This window comes from Psittacula echo (assembly GCF_963264785.1).
Source record: "Psittacula echo genome assembly, chromosome: 4".
NCBI classification, from domain to species: Eukaryota; Metazoa; Chordata; class Aves; order Psittaciformes; family Psittacidae; genus Psittacula; species Psittacula echo.
Genome location: NC_137738.1, coordinates 10620231 through 10646490, shown reverse-complemented (window position 1 = coordinate 10646490; position 26260 = coordinate 10620231). Strand labels below are relative to the sequence as shown.

The 26260-nt window shown below is 38.9% G+C and overlaps 1 protein-coding gene across 4 annotated transcripts in view; it reads right to left on the bottom strand.

Annotated features, from left to right (window-relative positions):
- Positions 1-26260, bottom strand: part of LCLAT1 (lysocardiolipin acyltransferase 1) — a 126886-nt gene that overhangs the window by 60149 nt on the left and 40477 nt on the right. The window contains exons 3-5 of one of the 4 annotated variants that reach the window (XM_080614531.1): positions 22012-22180; positions 18919-19117; positions 7296-7442 (exon numbers count right to left, since the gene is read on the bottom strand). In XM_080614531.1, coding sequence (XP_080470657.1) covers positions 7296-7442; positions 18919-19117; positions 22012-22176 — 511 coding nt within the window. In that variant the 5' untranslated portion in view covers positions 22177-22180. Of the gene's footprint in view, positions 1-7295; positions 7443-18684; positions 18818-18918; positions 19118-22011; positions 22181-26260 lie in introns of those variants that run through there. The other 3 variants (XM_080614533.1, XM_080614532.1, XM_080614534.1) reach the window with 3 other exon arrangements.

The window sequence follows — 26260 nt, the reverse complement described above, 5'->3', positions numbered from 1 at the left end:
AAATTGATACTTATAGGTAAGTCTTTCCCCTTATAATCATCATATTTTTTCCTGTAAAGGAAGAATAGCTCAAGCAGACAAATCAACAGTAGTGTGAGATGTCCTTTTACCAGTAATGCAACTTTCCTGCATTTTTCTTTTTTTACTAAACGACATGAGCCCTTTGATTATCAGAAAATGCATGTGTCTCTCCTAAAGGACTATCTACCTGTTAATAAATGCCATAGCATATCAGTATATTGAGTATTTTTGCCCTGTGACCTACTGTTTCCATGCATAAAAGCACTGCTTTTCACACATACAACCCTTGAGATTCAGTGCACACATTTCCTGATTTGGAGGAAAGGAAAACTGTTGCATGGTAGCCAAGCAAGTGATTCAGCAAAGAGAATCCAAAGACTTAATTCTTGCCAAATAGCCAGAATGTACAAATACTTGAAAACATTACACCTTCAAGAAGCATTGCTAAAATTACAGAATGTGTGAAATACTAAAATTACACTTGGCTACATAAATTTATCTTTCCTTGGACATATGCATTATGTCTTTAACCACATGATCGGAGTATCCATTTTTGTCTGCTTGACTACTACTCAATTCAATACTGAAAATGGACTATTCTGAATGAGTGAAGGGAACTTGTCTTTAGGATTCCTACCTCTGCAACAACTAAATTTGCTAAGTGAGTTCTGAGCAAATTCCAAGACTTGCAATGGCAAGACTTGGAATGGCAGAAATGGCAAAAGCAATCTTGTAATTATTAACTGTTCCTCTGAAAAGGCAGATTCTACCTCTTAGATATAATTGCATTGCACTATTAGCTCAACAAAGACTCTCCATTTTCTAAGAAATGACGTTGATCACCAAGAGTGTTCCCATTAAAAGTATACAAGTCTAGAGTTCTCTTCCAGATCCTGTGGTGATTCAAGTAAATGTTCTAAATTAATTAATCACAAGGTTTATAAGCTAATGTATTGTTTCTTCCAAAGTACAGAAGTTACTTCTTCAATTTCTGCATATCCAAGTTTGGGTTTCACTTTGGCACATTTACAATCTGCAAATCAAGTCAATCAAAGCTTTGAGACACAAGTGCTATGTAAATCTACATGAAGTTAAGCAGTCCAAAAAAATTTTAAATCTTAAATGTCTTGAGCATCTCAAACTGCACAAATTTAAGGAGTACTCAGAAAAACCCTCTCACTAGGGCTCTGTTTCAGAGGGAGCATGAAAATGAATTCCTTGGTGTTTGCAAAACACTCCTACTTGCACTGCAGGAAAACCAAAGAGTAAATGCACAGTTCTGCTTTCTAAGCAAGACTTAACCGATGCTGCAGAAAAGGTTTGGGACCTCCACTGCCCACTGCCTTGAAGTAATCATCTTCAAACCTCCTCTTAATGCACCTCCTTGCACTTGGAAAGAACTCACTATAAACATCTGCAAAACATCTTCCAAATTCCCCTTTACTACAATGCCTTTCTATAAACGTGTGAACAGCTGGACGCTGGCACACCAGCCAACACTGTTCAGCTATTTCCTGATAGCTGTATCTCTGTCTTGCCTCTGGACTTTAAGTTTTATATAACAGAGATTGTTCCTTTCCCCTTTGGCATGACTCTAGTGTAATGGGATTTTAGAACTAGAGTAACGCTCCCAGCTAATAATGATCACTGTCATCTGGAAACATCATCTCCTTTTTCCCTTCCTAACAACTATCAAGCCACAGGTCTTTGTGCACTAAACAATATTTTTTACTGCAAGTCAGGAAGGTCAAAGGGTTTTGATGCTATCCTGAAAGCAAAGCGAGGATGTGCCTTCACTCTACTGAAAAGTAAGAATAAATGCCCTTCCTTCCCCTCCTGCTACTGTCAGCAACTGAAGAAACAGTTTCTTACTTTGCTATTGCTTATGAACAAATGCACTGATGACCATCTTATCTAGTGCAAGCCCCTTGGTGCAGACCTACTGCTGTTTGGGGTCCCTGTGTGAGAGACACTTGCACCTAAACCTTATGGGGAACATTCAGAGCAAGTCTCCTGCTTAGAACTGTATTCAACATAAGGCAGAAAATGGGATGTTCCCCATTATGTGAAACCTAGAGATCCAGGAAATTAGAAACCCATTTTACATCCTCTCCAACATGAGGGAATTCACACAACAAACCCTCTTTAAAATCCCTTAACCAACAGATCAGGCTACACTGTCAGCTGCATAATCAGTCCAGATTATCACATCCTCAGGTGAAAGAACAGAAAAAGTGAAAGATGGCTTTGTAAGGCTGATAAAAAAGAGGAAACATATGTTCTCTTCTTTGCTTCCAGTACACACAAATTGCATAAAGCAGCTTTTGAAACAGGGACTGGAAATTCATTCAGTTTGGGTCTCCTCAATCCCAAAATGCATCTCACATCATTTGGTTAAGTGTAATGCCCCCTATTGCTCACCTTCTCTGACAAATACAAGTACGTGTTGCTTTCTAGAAACAAGTATTTTCTTACTTACACTGTATTTAAGCCAAAGGAAACCTACCCCCAGAGTTTTTCCTCATCGTTCCTTTTACGTGTATTTCTAATCTTAACTGCTTGGTTCTATTTGCTCCTAGGATAAAAAAAAAGTAAGTAGAATAATCAATTTTCATGCAAAGCAACTAATTTATTAATAGAGGGTGATGTGGGACCTTTCCTGATCCAGAACTGCTTCATGTTCTGTCTTCTCCAGTCTTGCGCTGACTTGCCTTTCCTCTTCTGTCTCCTTCAATGACTACATGCTGCCTCACAGAGGGTATGTTCTTTGGGGTGGTGACAAGTACAAGAAGTCAATTTATTTGAGTCTTTAAACATCACTGCAGAGCAATTGTCAAACTACACAAACAAACAAGAATTTAAGGGGTCTGGCCATAACCTCTTACAATTATTTTGCTCCGGTGCTGCCTTTGGTACATCATTTCATTACACTTTTCCCCATTTAAATCAAAATTATGTAGGCTGGAAAAGCTCAGAAAGTTGGTACTTTCTGGAAGCACTACACTTCAGAATTTCATTTCAAGGAACTGGAGAAGAAATTACGCTAACCCATTTTCTTCATTTTGAGCTACAGATTTTTAAGAAGTTAAATTGCTTTTGCTCCTGAAAACCAGAGGATAAAGTGAACAAATGCCTTTTTTTTTAAGTCTAATTATATTTTTAATTTGTGAGCTAGTTTTGAATTAAAACAGAAATCTCTAGATTTTGACTTTGATGAAAGCCATAATGCACTAACAAGCTGCATTTGTATGAGCCTAAAGAGTACGAGTACTTCATGTGAGTACAAAGAGTACAAAAACTCCAAGACCTGTACCCAACAAAACTAAGTCTGTGCTCCCCATGAAATACATATGCAGACTTAGCTCCTCTCAAACAAACACGCTCACATGCTTTTACAGATCCAGCATTGTCCAGGCTGATGTGTTTTGCTAGACGTCACCCAAAAGAACTATAAACTTCCCTCATCCTCCTATACTTCCCTCATCATCCTACTGGAAAGCTGATTCTGGTAAGTTTAATACAACTATTTCTGGTCAATTATCCACTACTTTTATTTTTGTTTACTAGTATTTAATATTGAAATACCAGTACTAGTGCACTGATATTTGAATATTAAGTACTATCTTTTCCTTTAATTTAGCTTGTGATAAAAGCATGCACGTACTTCTATGACTTCAAGTACTCTCAAAATTATATTGGTGCCAGATAACGAAAGAATAAGCAAGCACTCAAAAAAATCTCTCTTAAAGAAAAAAATAATTAAAATTAAAAATCCTCATTTATCTATTGGAGGTTTGTCTAGAAAGCATAAAAGGTGTTAAGCAATTGTTCTTATTTGTGCTACTTTCAAAATACGACACAATCTTTTTTTGCATTACCAAAGTACATCACATTTACTAGAAAAGAGAAGAATCCAACAAAGTTACCTTCTGTGATTGACATCAAAAATTCCTGCCAAAATCTGGACTCTAGCAAGCTTTCCTGCTTATTTTTCAGCAGTTCTTTAAGTAAAAAAGGTCTGTGCAATCACACTCTGTCCACCTGTTTGTTCCCCTTAACTTTTGAAGCTATTGCCACCTGCAAACGAAGTTTGACAGAGACAAGAGATTCAAAGATGACTAAGCCTCCAGGAGATTTAGAAAAACCAATGACTGAGTAAAGACAGCCTCTGAGAGCACAGATCTTAACAACAGGAAGAGCCAGGGCAGGCTCCATCAGGGCTTTCAGCACAGCATGCAGCAGGCCATTGGTTAACACAAGTGTTGGTGAGGATGAGCCAGAGCACATGATACCTCTTGCAGAGACTGCTGCAAGAGGTTTGCAGAGGAAATGTCACACGGAAGGAAACACAGGGAGAAAGGAGAAATCAGGGTGGAGAAGAGACCATGTACAGGGATGCAGACAGGAATCCATAGGAAATGAGGCTTTAACAGGTGCAGAGCAATACATCAACTATTTTTTGTTATTGCTTTCTGAAGAATTACCACAAAGAGTCTTGTAAGGAACACCAAGAAAAACAAAAGAACAAGCAAAATGGTGGGTTGTATTCCAGCTTTCCAGAAGCATTAGTTGCTCTGTTTGCTTCAGGGCTTCAGAAAGTCTGGCTACACATTTATCTGCTGAGGGCTTCTTTTTAAGCAATTACAATCAAATACCTTTGACGCACTCAGCTTTAACCTTGAAGTACTCCAGAGTGAAAAGATGACCAACCTATCAGAAATAAGTATATAATTATTACCTCACACCCTATGCATCCAAGCGGCAAATACATCGCTTACGGTTCATGACATTACTATTTCTAAGGCTTATTTACATAGCATCTCCCACTGCAAAGTACTTCACCAACCTACATTCAGGCATGGCCCATGTATAAATAGTCATACTTTATATTTCTTTGACATCTTTTGCTCTTGAATACCTGAAAACATTCTACAATTTCTTATAAAAAGAAGTCAACCTATCATTGTCAATGTGGCCACTCAGAGGATAAAAACAATGACAGGAGCACAGGGCTGCACAGCAATTCTGCTTTTCAGTGAAGTACATGTAGAATGTTAATTTCTCACTTTAAGCACCAGAAGAATTTTGTCTTCAGAAGTAATTAGCAGGTTTGAAATGTGGTCAGAAAACAAGAGCCATTACCTGCATGTTTGCAGAATGTCTCCTAGGATATTGAGTGACCATTCAGAACAAAACTGTGGTTTATTTCCTAATCTAAAAGATGGAACGTGAGGCTGCAGTAGGTCTTAATGTGTTAATAACGTAACAGTTTGCTGAAAGTCATTTTTTCAAAACATTACATAAAATACATTATGTTCTATCATTCTCATATGGCATAAACCTGTTAGCTTGGCAAGGGATTTTGCCCTGTCTCCTATAATATGTTAAAATATATGAGCTAATGTTTCCTGTGAAGACAATTAGATAGGGAGAGCTATTTACTTTCCCAGAAAAAGCCCCAGGGTTTTACCTGTCTCTATACATCTTATGCTCAGATATAATCTCAAGGTGGCATTCATTACTGATGGTGAGTTAGAGCGCTAAACACCAGGCAGTTTGACATATCAAAAGCCAGCACTGCTACCCAAGGAAGCAGTGCTCTATCATCTTCCCTTCTTCCCTGCCCATCACTCCTTCCTTCTCATTGCACTGCTTCCTCCCTGGGCTGCTCAACAACCCAGGGGAAATGATCACAACCCATCTGTGCTGGCTTCACAACAGCACAGTTAGTGCGGGTACCCATTTGACAATGCAAAGTTAAAGAGGACGTGTTACACACATATGAGGAAGGAAATCAGAACAGGAATACTAATCAGCTACAACAGCAGAGAGAAAACCCTGTGTTTCCTTAAGCAATTCCACATTCAGGTGGGAGCATCCCCACCGCTGCCTTTGGGACTCTGAAGCACAAGTGGCTGTCTCAGTCCACAGCTAATTCTTCTTTTTTAAAGCTGCAGTATGATACTTCCTCAGTTCCCTAAAATCTGTTGGCCCTGAGGAACATCAGGAGGGATTACATCATTTATGGAATAAACTAGAAACAGTTGAATTCTTTCAGTCATCTTGAGATGGAAACACCTGGGTGTGAGTGACCCAAGGAGAGGTCTCCTCACTCCATGAATAAGATAAAGATTTCACCTCGTAATTCAGAGCTAGGAGGGAACAGTTGTTCATGAATTGAAAGGAAAAAGAAAATCATTTATAGTGAGATAATTTCCATCCTTCTTCCTAATTTTAGATACAAAATAACTAACTCAACAAGAGATACCATCTGAAGCAGCCCAATAACATACAATGAATTTATCCTCTTTTAGGAAGGCTGATGAAGTGATGACTATTCCCTACAGTGTGACAGCATCTGAATACTATACATATAATTTTTATGGATATCAGAAACATGGAAGAAAAAAAGCAGTATATGTTTGTTATTTTCATATGGTGTCTAGCACTTACTGATCTGGCATTGCAATAAAATATGATTTGAAAATATCTGCAATGGAAAGCATAGTAAAAATTCTTTTAAATACAATAAAAGGTAGGAGCTTAATTGTAATTGATTTTCTATTTAAAGATGATGCTTATCAAATCATGCTGAAGGCATGAACAGCCAGAGAATATTCATACAGTGTTGTATCTTTTATTGGCAATTGAGTTGTCTTCAACACTGGTTAGCAGCTTGCTACTGATGCCATAAGATACCTGTATTACGGTAGATATTATTTTATTAAGAATTAATACTACAGGATTAAACTCATTAGATTTACTCTGATGATGATGTCAACATTGTTTGAGGGAGACATTTTTCTTACACAGGCAGATACAGACTGCTTACATGGCCCAAGGAACAAGCATCTCAATTTTCTCTTCTCAAAACATCAGGCAAGAAGTCTCATGGATTAGTGCTCCTCTTCCATGGGTCTGAAATGATTTTGCCCTGTTTGCCACAGTAATACAGGAAAGGAAAACATGCCTATGATTTATTCGTGATCTGGAGACTTGCTAAAGCAATGTACACACAGCACTGACCACTCAAAAGCCATTTCAATCATCAATGCTTTGGAACATAAGTTATGTCAGGAAGACTGGCAAAGCCTCTCAGTGGAACTATGTTTGTGCCTCTTAAATGAATCAGCACATATGATCATTTACTATGATTTGTACTGTCCATGAGAACCCAGTCTTGCTCCTGCCTTGGACTCCTTTTAACTGTTTCCATAAACAACCAAGAAATTCCATGTTAAGCATTTCACGAGGAGATGGTAAACGCACCCTACCTGTGAGATCAGTTCCTTCTGGAAAGATGAGGAGTTGCAGTGGTTCACGAATGTCACAGAAATAATCCAGCATTTTTTCAAAGTGACTCTTGTCATCTTCCCACTTTCTCTGAATGAAAATAAAGGCAGCAACTTGCATCGCCCAGCCTAAGGTTTAAAAATACGCATCTTTAGTAACGTTTCACACTGACACTTCTATGGTGTCTCTTATTCCAAAATATTCTATAAATTGTCTTACACACAACATTTTATTTGCTCCCCTGCCATCTTCTGATCAAGAGCGCTTAGTTGCCTTGAAAAGGAGTTTTGGATAGGAAGCAAAGGCTGCATAATCTAAACAAATAAGTCTAAATAAATTTGGAATGACTACAATTTTGCAAAACTCAAGTTACGAGGGAGCAAGAATAGAGTCAATGCTGTGGGGAAAGAAGGTTGTAGCAAGGTGGGTGTCATTCTTTTGTCCAAGTAACAAGCAACAGGACAAGAGGAAATTATCTCAAGGGTTTAGACTGGATATTAAGAAAAATGTCTTCACTGAAAGAGTGGTCAAGCATTGGAACAGGCTTCCCATGGAACTGGTGGAATCGCTGTCCCTGGAGGTATTTAAAAGACCTGCAGGTGTGGCACTGAGGGACATGGTTTAGGAGTGGACCTGTCAGTGCTGGGTTAAAGGTTGGACTTGATGAGCTTTAAGGTCTTTTCTAACCTAAATGATTTTATGATTCTATGAGGTGGAGTATTTAAAACCATGTCCCTCACTATAATAGCCTTAACCACTGCAGCACAGTTTTGCCCTATGGACAAACATCTCAGAAATGCACTGCAACACAACAGAAAGCTACATTATATGGAAGCAGTTGCGCTTAGTAGTGCATGTTAAGCATGTGCATTGCGCAGAAAACATCTATTGTTTCTGAAGGCTTTACTACATATACCTTCTTACCATTTTCATTATTAAGAGAAGAAAATACAAAGTTGTTCTTTACACTTGCTTATAGAAGAGTTTGATGTATATCTGTTCTTTTGTATTAAAAAACATAAGACAACTGTGCTGATTTACAGCCTGACAAACTGGCAATGCAGGGCAGCTAAATAAATGGAACTGCTGCTGAGCCTCCAGCTCTGGGGTCACAGACCATTGTCTTCAATAAGCGTTCTTGGCTTTTTGGGAACAATTTAGAATACAGTATATCACCTAATATTAGAAGTTCTGTCCAATAGTTCAGAAAGCAGGATGAAAAATCAGGGCTCCAGTTCTACCACATGCCCGTTATGCTCCCTTCTTCCAACAGGGCTCAGAAGAGCATGACATTGCCTTACTACTGTACTTGGCTAGCTTGTGTATCTCATCAGAAAACCTGCAGATGGATGTTCCACATCAAAGAGAAAACATCACAGCTTCCCATCCTCCTCTTTGCTCACCACAATCCTCAAAGTCTGTTTTTCCTTTGCTGATGACTTACAGCATGTTATTCTTGCGCTTTATTTCAGCTCCTCTTTACAGGGATTCCTTTCTATTCTGTTTGTGTCAGTATCTTAAAAGGAGAATATGCCAGAACATCATTTATTAAACTCACCAATTTTTAAAACAACTACACAAGTCAGCCTCGATAATGCATTACTCAAGCTGCAGAATCTCTTCTGCATTGTTTAGGAACCTTAACTGTACTATTAAAGATGTGTAATGTGTAACATGGGTTAGATACTTTTTGTTTTTACGTCAAAAGAACAGATGAAGCACGCATAACTAACATGCCTTCTGCAATCTGGACCTAATGAGTCTCAGATATTGAGATAATTAATGATATCCAGATAACTGCATACTGGAAGTGGTTATATGAATTAAGAAAAGAAATGGCCAGAATGCAGTCTCAGCAAATCTTGCATGCTGTACTTGCTAAAACCCCTCTGTAAACAGAACTAAACCTTGACCACAACGTTTTAGTGCATTTATGCATATAGCAGATTCCTACATCTGCAGTGTCAAGAAGTATCAGTACAGCTTTATTAACAGAGGCTATCCACGTTTAAACAAAACACATGCAAAAAAAAAAAAAAGAACAGTCAATTTTAAAGCAACAGAAATACAACTTTCATAATTTAACTCTGCTTTTTTCTGGCATTTAGTCATCTCCTACTGGTACAATAAATTTCACTACACTGGTGCCAAGTACTGAATGGTACCAAAGTATTTGTTTTCTCTAGAAGATACATGGAGATTGTATGAAGCTGCATCAGGAGAAGTTCAGACTGGACATTAGGAAAACGTGAAAGGGTGGTTGGTCCCTGGAACAGGCTCTCCAGGGAAGTGATGGTGGCACCAAGCTTGCCAGAGCTCAAAAAGCATATGGACAATGCTTTTAGTAATATGGTTTAGTTTTAGGTAGTCCTTCAAGGTGTGGGGAGCTGGACTTAATGATCCTTACAACTTGAGATATTCCACAGTTCACTGCAAAGATGGTGAGGCCCTGGCACAGGTTGTCCAGAGAAGCTGTGGCTGCCCCATCCCTGGCAGTGTTCAAGGCCAGGTTGGACACAGGGGCTTGGAGCAACCTGGTCTAGTGGAAGGTGCCCCTGCCCATGGCAGGGGTTTGAAACTGGATGAGCTTTAAGGTCCTTTCCAGCTCAAACCATTCTACGATACCTCATCTGAAACCAAACTCACAGACACAGCAAAGGAACAAAGCCCTCTAAGCAGAAACAAAGATGCCTTGTACTGTATCATGTACAACTCTGAAACGCGACAGAAAAGAAAAATATATAAAGATTAGGAAAGTTGTTGTGCTGTGGTTTTGGTGTTTTCCAGTCATTCTTCCCTCTCAGCCCAGACCTTCTGCATGCACCCTAGGCACTACATCTAAATTAGTTCATGCAAAACCTGTATTGTGCAAAACCATTTTATTGTGTGGCATCACACATCACACCTAAATTATTCAGTCCCTGTGTTCTCATTGCAACAGAATCCATAGGCAGAAAGAAGGGAAACAAGAAGCAAAGTAAAAGCCTGCTGATAACTTCCTTGGTCAGCAGCTCCTTAGGAAGAGTTGATTTTGGTCCATAACTGAGGGAGCATGGAAAAATACATCACTGCCATTTCCCATCCTCTGCCCTACCTTTCTGATGCAGCACAAGGCTTTAAACTACATGGAAACTTGCATATAAACTCTTTCTAGCAATCATTCTTTTACAGCACTGTGAACATCCAACTACAAACACCTTCAGCTACCAAGAAAGCTGCTGCTAGGGTGACTCATATTTTACCTGACTGAACTTCTTAAAGCAGAGAATATAGTGCAGAAGTTTCCCATTCCTGTCCTAAGTGTTGGTGTTCTATATATGCTATGAAATATTAAACAGAGGCAGTAATGTAATGACAGTAAGGTGTCAGGAAAGAGGAAGAAAGAAAAGAAGGGAAGAGAGCTGGGAGGCATCCAGTTTTTAAAAATAAACAACAGGTTTGATTTTCTCACCTTTCCAACAGATAACATCCAGTGTTCTGGAAGAACTATTCTACCTTTAAGTGTATATCTAATTAGACAAAACATTCCTGACTGCTCAAATAAGAACAGATTATCTAACACCTAGATGACTAATAGTAAAGGGCCCAGGTTTTCCTCCTCACTTAGCCCAGCACAGGACACTGGACCAAACTATTTTACCATCTATGACAGTGGAAGGATCTTCCACATTTTGCTCAAGCTTTAAGGCCTCCAGTGAAAGGCAACAAAAATGATGAATTACTGCCTTCAACCAAAGCCCTGAATCAAGCACTGATGGGGAAAAATGCCTGCTGTTTACATGATTCACCACCCCACCAGATTCAAGCAGGAGAGGAAACCCAGCACAGGCTTGCAGACGCATGCCTTTGAACAAAGCAAATGCAACTCTTCCTTTGATTTCCATTCCACAGCGTGCCGGCATTGTGCTGCTGGAAAAACAACACGTAACAAGTCTGAGGCACGATGTGGGATCCAAATGGGAACGCAGAGAGAAATGGGAAGACTGCAGTAAAGCAATGGGCAAAATGAAAGGTTTTGCTCATCAGCAAGATTTTAGAACAAGCAGCAGAAGGAAGCACCTTCTCACATGCAGCCTGCAGTGAGACATCCCGTGCAGTTCATTATTAAGTTTAGGTCAATATGTTGTTCAACAAAACCAATTATATTTTGGTCTTTTTGCACAGCACTTTTGGTCATCTAAAAGCTCCTGGGCAACAGGAATTTTTCCTAGCAAAGGCAACATTTACTTGATGGGGAAAAACTGTTCCCTTTTGATTTGCAGGTTCTTGAGAAATGATTGATTACGAAAACACAGCAGAGAAACAGGGAAGCTAAAGAAATCATAATAATGTAAATCAATTTCTTTGCTAAAACAATCTTCTTGTAGGAGCTGACATTTTGGATAAACAATATCACTTGGAAGAGTATACAGAAAGCCTTCACACCGCACAGCTCTTGCTCAAAACTGCAAAACAGCAGTGCAAAAACCTATCAGGTAGAGTAACTAGTCACCCTGACCCTTGAATCAACTTTTCAGAGCTGAAAAAGCAGCTTCAAATCTCCAGTAATATGTTAATGATACATATTCTGTCAGGACAGAATTCTACACAGCAAAAAAAAATCACACTCACACAAAAAAAAGCCTGTTATTGAACAAGAGAAATGTGCTGTACAGGTGCATTTCCTTCCTAGCCTTGGGGATAAAGCAAATTATACCTCATGCAGGTTGAGAATTTGCAGCATTGTACTAAAAATGGTACCTGCAAGCATACAGCTTTTAAAGTCTAAGACCCTGCACTTCCGTTTTCCTCACCCCAAAATCCTTCACAAGAAAATAACACTAAATCTGAAATTTCTTAAGTGTGTTTTCATTGCAAAAGTGACTTGGGAGTAAGTACATACTAAGGATGGAAGTGGCAATGAATAGAAGAGAGAAAGAGGTGAGTTATGCAAAGAAAGTGGTTGGTTTTGTATCACAAATTTATGTATATTTCCATAAGCATCTCAGAAATTAGGTATTCCCAAAAAAGTCCTGCCTCTGTAAGAGGCTGTATTGAAAGCAAAGACACATCAAGAAAATGGTTATCTATGTATTTCCTATAGCAAAGTAACAAAACAGCTAACAATACTATCCCCACACACACAAACAAATAGAAACAAGTAGGAAAGGAGGAGGCCTAACTACAGGATTTCACTCTTATTCATCCCCCTTTCACTTCATTCATCCTCCCTCTTTTCTTCGACTGCATCATTCACTGGTTTTTCATAGCATTATCTTGGTCAAAAATTCAAGCATTATTCAGTGTGCCTGTATTCAACAGCAGTCTGGTCCTGATCAAGGCTTTTGAGGCAACAGGGAACCAGACATCTAGGCTTAATAAGGGAAATCACTTGGAAGTGCAGAAGCCCGCTACAGACAAATAATTGGGCCCATTAACAATTTGTTATGGCAAGTATTTTGCTGCATAAAATACCCACAAGACAATAACCACACAATTCTTAACGTTTCTTATTTCAAAGATCCACAGGTACTGGAAAGATGTTAGCACACAGAAAATCACACAGGAAGCCAGGGCTTACAGTTAAGTTTTTATCAGTAATGTCTGCTGAACAGGTTTCTGCAAATTCTCTTAGGATCAGCCATTTTACTGTGAGGTATGTGTGGGGTTTTTTTCTCCTAGATAGTTTTAAGTCTACTAATGAAAATTGACAGATTTTCTTAAATTCAGTGTAATTGTTTGAATGCAAAAACTAGGAAAATAAAATAAAAAAGCTTCTTGAAACACTCTTGTAAAGCACAATCTGTGCTCCTGGCATGCTTTTTTTAAACCATGCTCATTTCCAATAATGTAGTTAATAGGAGCATAATGAATTGAACATCTACCATCTGAGGTAATGAATTCTTTGAGCAAATTACAAACCTAGCTAAGAGATAAAATCCACAAATATAGATTCACAGTAGCACTCCCAATTTTACAGTAAAACATCCGATTCAGTCTATCTTTTCCCTTTAGGATGAATCTTCACTATGAGGTGCTGAGGAGCTGGCACAAGTTGCCCGGAGAAGCTGTGGCTGCCCCATTCCTGGAACTGTTCAAGGCCAGGCCAGGTTTGACAGGCCTTTGAGCAATCTGGTCCAGTGAAAGGTGTCCCTTGATATGGACAATCAGAATAATACAAGATCAGTAAAAACTAAAGCAAACTAAAGCAGAGGCTTGAACCTCTGGATGACCAGAAAGTTGCTGTTTCTAATGCATTTTTAAAATTCATCAATACAATGAAACAGCACACGAAGAATCACAAAGAAACAAAAAGATTTGTCTTGCTTAATGCGTATCTAAAGTTAAGCCCCACGTCATTCCAGAATCTCCAAAGACAGAAAGGAAACAACCTCTGGCTGTCAGTTCACAGGGAAGTACAAGCCCTATGAAACAAAGCAAGTCTCTGCCATGGATGTGTCATCTTTACTATATGTTATTTCTTCTGCAGCCCTGCATCCTCTTGAGATGCTGTATCTCCTTCTGAGGGGACCACAAAACTAACTCAGCCTGATACACTGATCTGTACAGATGCTGCATAACCCACTGATACCATCAAAGGAATGTAAGTTGGGAAAACACACCACCTTAATTCTTCTGTTATTTGTTCTGTGAGTTTGGACAAAATAACCACTCTCTTCATCACCTGTCAGTTATAATATGGGGAGAATGAGAAAGGATAGCATCCAAAATCACTCTTCTGATGGGCATTTTGGAGAGACAAAGGGGATGGAGAGAAAATGGAGTCCTTATCATATAGAAAGCATAAAGAAAGCTTTAACAAAAGTTGGGAGAGGGTTTGGTTGTTCGGGGGCTTTCTTCACCCTCCCAGACAGAGTCGGGAGAATTTCTGTAGTATACTTCTGAAAATATTCCTATTATGCCTTTTCTGGAAGAGCCAAGCTGGGAAACAGGCACCTGAGCCTTTTCTTCCCCATAAAAAAATGCTCGTAGAATTACAACCAAATTAAACTGCATTTTTGCTTCCAAGTAATAATCCTTTCCTCACACTTACACCTTCTTCAAGAGAGTCTTCACTGTGAACAACTGTTAGCATAACAATTGTCCTTTCCATTAAAGAGCATGCTTTTCAACTTCCACTTTAAAATCACGTAGGATAACAACTCTAAGGTAATTAAAGTCTGGCAGCTCATAATTGAATTGCTAGAAGATAAAATGTCACAGCTCCTCAAACCTCTCATTTCAGCTTATTTTAACATAACAAAGACCCTCAAGGCACGAACTCTACTAGAAAGTTCAGTAGGTTACAATTTTGATTTTTTTTAAACCAGTCTGCTCTATTGATAAAGATCTGAATGCAAATCCAGCTACAACCTGAACAAAGACGCTTTATGCTGAAGTATTTATACCCCTGCCTATGGAAGTAGCTGCAGCGGCACAAACACTTCCATGCCAATATAAACGCACACAGATTCCCTGCAGTGTGCTGCTCTAACGATACTCCAATTGAGTTAAATGCTAAAATTTTCTAGGCTTAGCAACACCAATATTTTACTTCAGGGGAGCTGATCCATCATAGTTGTCAGTGTGCATGCTCTTAGTCCGTGGCCAAGGCAGGATCATTTGAGTTGTTTTGCTTTGCTTCATTGAAAACTAAGGTGACTCAAATTACTTTGAATTTGCTTCAGGTGAAGCTCGCACACATGGACAGCTATAATGGATCAACTGAAATGCAGTAACAGATTGGTGAGGTTAAGGCCAGTGCTGAAATAGAGCACAAGTCCTTTGTATTTTTTTCCCTCCCTGGCACTTTAAGCAAGGAACAAACCTAACTTGAGCCTTTGAGAGCTACTATAACCAGACAAGCATAAAACAACTAAAACATTCCTACACCTTGCAGTCTCTTCGAGAACAATGCCAGCTACAGAATAACTTGAATTCAGAGATGAAGATCTGGACAGAGTTACTCAGTTATCTTTGCTTCTAACTACTCAGCAACTACAGCAGCAACCTGCTCTAGTGGAAGGTGTCCCTGCCCATGGCAGGGGCTTGGAACTGGATGACCCTTAAGGTCCCTTCCAACCCAAACCATTTTCTGATTCTATGATCTCTATTTCCAGTGAAATCTGACTGGTTCGTATCACAAGACTTTTACAAATGAAACTAAGAAGCAAAATAAAAAACCAAGAAAGGATGCAACTGTCTTCTAGTCATTAACGGCTCATCTGACACTACGGTGTATGTCCCTTGGCACCTACTCGAACAGTATGTATTCCATACGACATGCTGAACACAACTGCATCATCATCTGCATCACTTCCAGTGCTACTCCTTCTTAATTGAGAATAGGCAAGAGTACAAGTTGTAGGTATCTATTACAAGCACAACAGAGAAATCCTGGCTTGTCAGACTACTCAGGAAACTGTCAATGCCATTAGAAATTCTCCTTGAAAACTGATACTGCAGAATGTGTCAGTAGTTTCTGATGATGTCAGATGAGAAACTGCAGCAACAGCTATGAGCAGAGCAGCGCTCCCTTGAGACACCAACTTTGGCAAGTTGTACTGAAACGCTGCAAGAATGTATCTGAAATTGAGATTACTGAAACGTAATACCTCTTTTTGAAAACTTTACTGCACACAATTTATCAAGCCAAAGCCACAGTTCCAGGAAGAGAGGACCATCTGTTTTTCTTTGGACTTCTTACTTTAAGGCTCACCTTTAATCAATTTAAAGTATTTTCATACACTGGAATGCAAAGAATTAATAACTTAAGAACTAGATAAATGACTCAGTGCGACTCCTTGAAATACTGACTCCTCCAATGTTAATTATCATTAACTAGAAAATAACTGCCTACTTGTAACACAGGCTTATTAAATCTGATACCCTTATACTTTTAACCTACAAAGGGGGCAACAAGGACTCCGGATCTATTTCTATGCCAAGCTTTGCTCTTCACCCACCTTATATACCACTTAGATGAGTATAATCTCTCATAGGCCTATTTTTACATCCCAAATGAGAAAGTATGACAACAAAGGTGCTACGTTTAATACTAGCAAGGTTTTCAGAATTGGGGAAATGAAAGGGTTGCATTATAAACCTTGTCTTACACATAATTTGAAACTAAATGCTTGTTAAAAACAAGAAGCCTTTGAAATATCAGAAAATAAAAAAGGGACTGAGAGCAGTACACTATATTCTTTAAAATATTTCTCAAACTCAAAGCAAAATTACCATTAAGCTACATCTAGGAAATAGATGAATACATCCATAATCCTGTACTTCCGACTATGTGCAAGTAATTCATGTAAATATGTGAAAAGATGCAACTGAAAGACATGATGAAAGTAGCTGGTTTAATTTCCACAAATATTACACCTTAAACAAGCAACATCTCAAGATCAATTATAGTAAGCATCTAGTTGATTTCCAAGTTATCTTCTTACTTTTACAAATCCATAACACAAACAAAACTTTTATGTAAGAAACACAAAACAATTAAAAAACCCCTAAAAACTAAATCCAACAAACAGCTATGAAAGGTCTAACACATAGCATAGCAGAGATAAGCAGGAGAAATTCTACTCTTACCTATGAGATTCAGGGTTGTCCTCTTTAGACATCATCCTCTACTATATCACTGTCCTACCAAACTGCATACAGAGTCATCTTCTTCCAGCAATCTTGATTTAATCTAAGAGTCTCCAATTATCCCCTGATTATGTGGCTATAGGGAATACTTTATTTTTGCAAGAATCTGCCACCCAAAACACAGCCTGACTGAACACAGACACGTATTGCTAAGGCCTCTTTTTATAGATACACTATGATAGAAGAGAAGCTGATCATTCACAGTTTTAGGCATCAAATTATGGCTTGAGTGAAGGATGTTGTTTGGTTTAATTCCCTTCCTGTGATTAATAGCACAACATTAACAGTTTACTGAAAAATAAGCTGCAATTCACAACATTGCAACCAAAGTACTCAAAGTCTATATATTGTGGAGGGTACTTAGGGATTTTGCATAATAACAGTGGATTATAACACTACAGATCCAGGCACCTACTCTACTGCCAGAAATTGTAATCCTATAGCACAGACAACAGGAGTAAATGTCTACCATCACAGCCCACAAAGTGAAGCATGAGCCCAGAATTTCATTAGCACCTTAAGCTACTCTGTCAGACTGAACAAAGATGGCATTGTAGTCTGCTAACACTTGTCTGCTACATCTCCATCTGCCTGAGCCTACTCATCAAGTCTAGCAGATGTGCTCAGTTTATGCAAAGAAATGAGAATTAGAGGGAAAAAAAGTATAATAAAATCAACCTTTAAACAACTCCTAACACCTTTTCAGGATACAAATTTTGTCAAACATAACGTGGCATCCAAGCTCCTGGAGCTGACCTTTCAGTTTCACTAAAGGTATTAACAAGCATATATACAAATGTTTTCTTACAAACAAAATATATGCTACTCTTAAAGAGATAAACCTGTGAACCTTCCAGCCGATACTCCTGATTGCATCTTCCATCACTACGTTAAAAGCTGCACATGCAGCTGATTCCAGAAAGGATTTCAAAACATCTCTGCTGCATTATACAGCTAAAACATTTCTTTAAATATGTATTTTCTCATTACCTGTAATGTTAAAAGAGATATCTTTTGTCAAGGAAAACTAACCCTAATGTTTGACTGCTAGGGAAAGGAAAGTATGTTACCTAGTTGCTGCTCTTACTTAAGAGGACTAAAGGCTGAGCAAGTGAATGCAATAACAGAACAAAAGTATGAGAGCTCCTCAGTATGGAATCCTGCCAAAATGATCTGTTCTGATAAATGGCCTGACAAAATGGAATCATAAATAAAGTTACTCTTTTGACATCATAAAGTTGATGCATATCCTACCCAAGCTAGTTTTGTATAAAACAGCAAATAAATCTAAGAGATAAAAAGAAGGCAGAGAGATGCTTTTATTTCAGCTAAGTCTGCCTATTTATTCAGAAACCATCTGAATGTCAATTTTTGGCCTATCTGAAACGATTTCTCTGAGTATGTGCAACTCGGATCCATTTCCAGCCTACACCATTATAAATACTGATTATTTCATATCCTGTATAGCATATTTTGCATAACCAAGTTCAATTTAAAACTACAATTATTAAAATGAACCATCAACTTTGCAATTGCCTACAGGGCTTTTTGGTTTTTATAAATCTTCTCAATAGTATCAATTTGATAATGAAGAAAGAGGCTTGATGAGAACATTTGCAACATGGGGTGAAACAGCATCAAAACACAGTGTTGAAAGAGATTTTGAAAAGACTCAAAATCTTTCTTCAAACTTCTGACAAAGGCTTTCAGTACATAAAGCAGAAATATTTTTACCTATAAGCAAACAGCAGCACATGTGGTATCTTTAAAAAGAAATGCTTAAGCATGAAGTCCAGGTGTCCTCTGGGAGATCTATGGTTTAATCGTTCAATATGCCCCATATTGTGCACAATTTGCTTTTAAAGTACTGAAACAGAATTTAAACCTAGGTTATTTAACAGGGTATGAACAGTGCTAGGCAAAATTTAAACACATTTTCCCTTCAAATGAAAGGGTTTAGGAACCTACCAAATCCCGGAATGCTTTTGAGACTGGATTTGAGACAGATTTTTTCAAGTCTGAGGTAGCTGTATCGCAGCAGGCAGTTCCACAGGAACATCCAGTCCATTCGTGTGCGATGGTTCATGATAATGACACTCCTTTCTCCAGGAACAAATCCATCACCAGTGACAACCACCTTGGCACCAAACACCATTTCCAGCAAGGCCTAGAAATAATGTCTCAATATTATGGCTGTACTCCCAGAAGAAAAGCATCAGCCCATCAGCAACAAAAATTCGTTTGAATTATTTCACTTATTCACTCACATAATCACTGGTAAACAAATTTCTGACTGTTTTCTAATAAAGCAGACACCTTTCCCACAGTAACAGTCAGCTGTTTAATGGAAGAGGAAACAATAACTAAATAGAGCTTCTTAAAAAGCACTCTTTTCCAATCAATGTCCAACATTAAACTTACCTTTCCCTGGTTTTCCTGGAATACTATCACATAAGAATAAAAGTAAGGGAATCAGTTATAACTTGGTAGGTAATCTAAACAGGGACTGGTTGCACAAATAATCTATTGCTCAATACTGGCAGGGCTGGGAAGGCATCAGAAGCTTTCTTGCTTTTTGCTTGGATCCAAATGGTCAGCAGGTTTGTGCTTTACTTCCAGCTGCAAAAATAGCTAGAACCTAATGGCACAAAGAGCAGCAGAGAGAGAGAAATCCCAAACAAGCCTGGACACAGTACATTAAAGCAGACCTAAGTCTGCACAGGTCTACACTGCTACCTAGAAACCTGCCTCTATCCCACAACAGGCTGAATGCTAGTGCCTTGCAACCTTTTAAAGCCTAGAGGAAAAACAGTGGAAAGGTACAAAATCCCAAGAAACAGATGCAGGCAACAGATACTACTAGAGGTAAGACCTGAAGCCCTAAGATCAGGGCCACTGGCAGGATACTGTCCAACCTAGTTAGTACAGGAAAAGAAACCACCAAAACATGGTTGGACACGTAGAGGCATAACCATTTGGCCTTAACATACAAAACTTCCAATTACCTCCTCACCTTCCCTTCCCCATTCTTTCTCCCAAAAAAATACAGAAAAAAAGCGAAGTCTGGGGATTTAAACAGAGCTCCAGGAAGTAAAACAACTTGCTATTCTGTTCATATTTCTGTCACCTCTGTGCCACAGAACCTCAAAGAACACACATTTCTCAGTTTAAGTCACCTGTAAAACGGGAATGACACTCTCACAATTGCAAATGGCTTGAGCTCTCAGAATGAAAAGCATTCTATGTGCCAAATATGAATACTATTCATAGCTCACTACAATTCTGGCAAAGGTATTGCTGTCAAGAGTAACTGCAGAAAACTGCAAAAGCAGAACAGGTTGTAGAGCTCAAAATGGTAAACAGTTTATCTTTTTTTCAGGAAAGAAAGAAGCAGCTTTTTTTTGTGATAGTTTAATAAGAATCACATCACATATTTAACATCTACTTAACCATAATAATGAACAGATATCCCGTTCTACTTACCCTAGTGCTAGTATAAGCCAAAATAAATTGAAAACAGTTGAGACCACCTCACTGTCCCATCCTACAGACTCTGCTAGAAAGGAAATAATATGTGGCAGAGGAGTGAGGAAGGTGGAAGTTTCTTTCTTACACCACAGAGGTCAGGGTCAGAGTTTCCCTGTTGGAGTTCAACTGGTCTAACACTGGTTTATTCTTTGGAGACACTAACCCAAGTACCTGCTTCTCCTAACTAAGAATGAAACAGTATAAGGGCAGAAAACTAATGCAGACAAGGTCTGAACCTCAAAATGGTTGGGTGCAAAATCATTTTTAGACCTCTTTCCTGAACTTAAATTCCCAAGATCCTTAAGAAGACAATCTTTTTTACAAAAGTATTCAAATTATTTTCGTTTAGGTCCAGTGCGGGCTGAAATCAAACTTCTGGACAACAAATGTTACCACAAACTAGTTGTAATGATCCAGAATTATAAAGCTCAGGCAGCTAACCAGACAGAAGACCAGTATCTGATTTTGGGAGTTGCGATTTTAGAAGAACTGGGACACAAGCAGTGAAAGGGTCAATCTGTGATGCTATCAGTACTCAGCTAAATTTCATCATCACAGGAACTAACAATCCCTCTACTCCCTTTATGGGTAATTATTTCTTCCCTCCTGATTTCACTGCATTTAGTAATGACGAAAAGGACAAAAGTTTTAGAACAGGAAACAGCTCACACCCCTTTTAAAACACACAAGACAGAAACAGAGAAAGCAGAAATTATTTGATATGTAATAAAGATAAAACTTCCTTTATGCAGTAAGATATGTATTTCTGCACACCAATATAGCATTTTACTTCATAAAAAGTTAAAACAAATCTTTAAAGGCCTAGAGGAACAAAGTCCCTTTGTTTTCAGAGGACGGATGAAAAGACAGATCCCATTCATACTGCCTTTCCTCAAGAACAATTCAGGGAAGGGCTTTGTTATTGGTTTCCAATTTATATTTCCAGAAATATATATTGGTATATCTCTCCTATACCTATAAAGTTGATGCATTGTAAGTGAGAAAGCCATCATTTCTAGGGGCAGTTCTTCTTCAGCTGAAATCATTTGCTCTAATTCAACTATAAGGACTAAATTCTAAAAGGGATTAAGCAAGACAATAGTGAAGATCAGCAACAGTGTATCAGGCAGTAATTTTCCTAATTAGATAGTTGGAGCACACTTGAAAGGAATAGTTTGTTAGACTATTCATTTAGGAAGTACATAATGTTAAAAAGTCATGCTGCTTTCCTAGTGCTTCACCTACACTCCTCTGATAAGCATCTGACACTGGATGGAGATGTCATGACAAGGCCTTTTCAAGAGTACTATTAAGACATGATATTAACTTACATTTAAATTAAAACTGTGGAAGAAGAAGGGGACAATCTCCACCACTGAGCTAAAACCTAAGTCTCCACAGCTAGTAAGTGTATTAAGGCCCATTTTAACAAAAGCATGGAAAGAAAACAAATATTAAAAGTGTAAGTGAGCAAATTAAACTGCCGGATTACGAACAGATGCCCAGAACTTGACTCATCAAACTGAAACTTACCACTGGGAGCGTGAGCCAAGTGGCCACAATGGAATCTGTGATCCAGCGATACCAGGCTGGTGAGATAAACATCAAAGGTAGAAAAGGACCCAGCATGAATATACTTCCAAAAAAACTTCCCAAGAATAGTGTAAGTACAAAGTATATCCCTCTCCATGACACCATGGCTCTGAAAAAAGAAAGTTGGCACTGTGTTAGATAAACTGAAAGGAAATACATAACTCTTCAAGTCCATAAGTCTAGTTTGAGGCAATACTCCTCTTTTTCCCATGGCTAACAACGCATGATGACAGTAAACACAATCAAGATGCTCTACTTCACAAGCAGCAGTAAGAGAACGACTTCATAAACACAGTGATTTGTAAGGAGTAATAGGGTATTAAAGGGATCATAAAAGTATCAGCTGCTTCATAATTTCCTCCACTTACTACACAACATGGTTCCACTCTAAACTCTTGAGCAAGTCATTTTTGTTATCCAGAGGTATTAATGAGGTATAGAAGAGAATTACAGAATCATAGAATAGTTTGGGATGGAAGGGACCTTCAAAGCTCATCTAGTCCAACCCCCTGCAATGAGCAGGGACATCTTCAACCAGATCACATTGCCCAGAACCACATCCAGCCTGGCCTTGAATGTCTGCAGGGATGGTGCATCCACCACCTCTCTGGGCAACCTGTGCCAGGATTTTACCACCCTCATTGTAAAACATTTCTCCCTCACACCCAGCCTGAATCTACCCTCCTTAGTTTAAAACCATCACCCCTCATCCTATCACAACATGCCCTGCTAAAACCACCAAAGAACACTTGTTATATTAAACTTTTCAGCCATTATCTTTGTAACTGGCAATACATCAACATTAGCATTTTCTGAAGACAGGGAACCTTGCTTTTTCTCTTTATCCATTTTGTTTCTTCTTGCTAAACGCAGTGTTGCAGAAACTCATCTTCCCCACCTAACAAGCGTCTACATGTGACCTCCTTCAGAAACCACTCAAAGCTTGCGAGACTGCTCAACCATTTCAAACACCAGCTCCTTTTCATCTCAGCAGGGCAGGCAAACAGTGGCTGAAACCTCTCGACCCACCTCCTGACCCACCCTGGCTTAGAGAATTTGAGACCTTTTGAAGTCTGTTGTACTTCAACTGCCCTTATCAGTTATTTTCCAACTTACTCCACCAAAAAGCCAATATCCTCTGGTTTTTAAGACAGTAGTCTAGACTGGGAATATTTCAGTGCTACGAGCTAGACTCCCTCATTATAAATTGAAATGTACAGTGCACAGAGCTTCTTAATGCATTACAGCGGAACACTCAGCAATCCTCCAAGCATTTGCAATAGCTACCAGCTTTCACAATTTAGCAACTACTACCAGCTACGACAAAGCAAATGTGGAAATATCAATTCTCTAGATTAGGGCCTAAAAATAGTCTGGTTTCATCTATTTAGGACTCAACCAATTGTTTAGAAGACCAAAGGTTAAGTAGAAGTCACTTTTCAGTCACTTCACTGAATGCCTTTTTTGACAGGCTATTTTAGAAACTGTAAGAGCTCAGATGGACAGGACTCCAAGACAAGCAAAACAGGAAGCTGGTGTTTTTCATTTTAAAATGAGCAATGGAAAAGTAATCCATTAAGCCTTGTGTAATGTAACATACATGATTTATCTCAAGCATGTTTTGTGCAACGTCCATAGCAAAAATGTTTGCACAGCAAAGCATTCAGAAGTCAAGAAATGGCAACACTAGTGTGGCTAGCACACCAGTTTTATTCTGCTATTTCATGTTGACAAGAAAGTAGCTCTATTTTAGGATACTTCTGGGTTTAAACAATTTTCTAAACTGTACATATTTGGAGGAAGGCCAAGAGAAGAGGCCGTGCAAATTTGTCAATGTAAGAAGGACACAGCGAGCTGTATTTAGCCCAACTCCTGCAGCATAGCAACAAATAAAGTAGCACTAAACATAAATGTTTGCTAATACCTGTATCAGAAATATTTTACCACAATGAAATCTGAATTCAAACAAATACACATTATTCACATCCTGGAGCACAGAGCACTCTCTTTCCTGCCAAAAAGCAGGAACTAAATAACCAGCTGTCTACATATGCACACACTAATCAATTTTGACATACCAAGGGATTCTTGAAGAGCACTGCACTGAAGGAACAAAGACCCAACTGCCTTCTTGTGTTTGTTACTGCAAACCTGTGTCCAGAAAGTGCAAAATAAAAGTAGCAGAGGACACAAGAATATAAAACGGAGGGCAGGAACTATAGAAAGGGCAAAGAAAAGCATTAGTTGCAGCAGTCCTAGAAGAAAAGGCCTTCTCCTGACAAATCAAGATTTGAGACCTACTGCAAAAGGCAGCAGGGAGGATTAAAATTCAATGTGCTTGATCTAATCAAGTTTTTCTTGACGAAATCACACAGCAAAACATCTGGGAACACCTAGGGACAGCTTTCAGACAGGTAAAACCCCCTAGCATGCACAGAACATGACTTCGTTCAGCTTCAGCAGGCAACTCTGGTCTTCTGTGAGGCTGCTCAGAGCCACTGCTCATCAGGTCAGACACAGTGACATTCGCCAGACAGACACCCTGCTTCCAAGCTCCAAATACTTGACTACCGGACACAGGTAACCACAGAGTTAATGAGAGAAGACATCACTCTTTCATCCTCCTGGACTCCTAGGAAAGCAATGTAGGTCATTTAGTTACAGGCTTGGCTCTTCACAGTTTATACTGGTCCCTCCCTCAAGTTATAGCACCGAGCCAAATACTCAAGGAAAAAAAACCCATCTTTTCTCTCTTTTATGTTAAAGACTATTGTAAACTCTTGTTAAGATGAAGCTATCTGAGCTATGAAAAAAACCTGGGGAAGTTCTGAGGTTTCTCTTCTTCACACAGCACCCCAGCACTATTTTCTTTAACATTACAGTATATGCATATATAAATTATACTGCATTCTACTGGGTTAAATTTCTAGACACAAAAGATACCATGTGTGCTAAATCAAAGTCATTTATCTTTCTTGCAGCCACATTTAAAAGTGTGATACATACATTTTGCTTATTACTTATATATAATACACTATATAGCTTTACACATGTATGTGTGCATTTATCTAAAATAATGGATAGACTTTGTCTCTGATTCACCTCCACCACAATAAAGCACAGAACGTGCAAACAGGTATGAGAACAGAAAAACAACTCCCCCTTCATGAATCTGAGCAAAACTGCAAAATGAGAAACCTATGATAAAGTGAAGAACTTACAGCAGAAAGCGACCGTCCAGCTGACCTCCTGGAAACAGTGCTCACCAAGCTCATTTTAGCAACAAGGTGAAATTGCTAACACACTCAACACATGTGTTTTCAGTTGTGGGTTCACGTGGTGGTGTTACAGCCCAGGTAACAGGTTACATGACTTAAAATGCATGTCACCTATACATGTCAGTTTAGAAACATGAATATATACATTCTCATTTTAGTCAACAGTCAAGGATGGGTATTCACCACATGATGCTGGGTCCTGGCCACCGTCAGCACATGCCCTGGGCTAGTCAGCAAAAGTCACAGAAGCCTAGAATGATTTGGGTTGGAAGGGACTTTAAAGCTCATGCAGTTCCAACCCCCTGCCATGGGCAGAGATGCCTTCCACTAGAGCAGGTTGCTCCGAGCCCCATCCAACAAGCTTGTTTGGGCCAGCAAAGAGCAGAAGGCTCCAAGTAGCCACACACGCTGCTGAGAAGGAACACTGTAATACTGAGGACTGCACAACTGGCATGCAGGCTCAGCACTCCTTCCAGGCCAGGCCAGGCTCTGCACACAGGTGTCAACTTTGTGTTGGCACTACAAGGGCTGTTTACTGTACACAGTTTACCATTGTGCCAGCCACCTGAGGAATTCCCAGACACTTATTACCAAAGACAACAGGGAATGGACTCTATTAGCATCCTTTTGCATCTATCAGTCCCTTAAAACACCTAGCTTAGAATCAAAGTAACTTTACAGATATGTCACCCATCCCAAATATAACATATGCATTCAGCAAGAAAAGTAACAGCTACAAATCAATGCAAAATACAGCAGCTTCAAAACATGATTTTAAAAACAACCAAATAATCTCAAAGGGAAAGGAGTACTTAATAAGGACTTGTAAAATGATCTAAAACAAATGTGAAAAATCTCAAACCAAAGAAATTGGGAGATGATTCATGTCGGAGATGAGACACCCGAGAAAT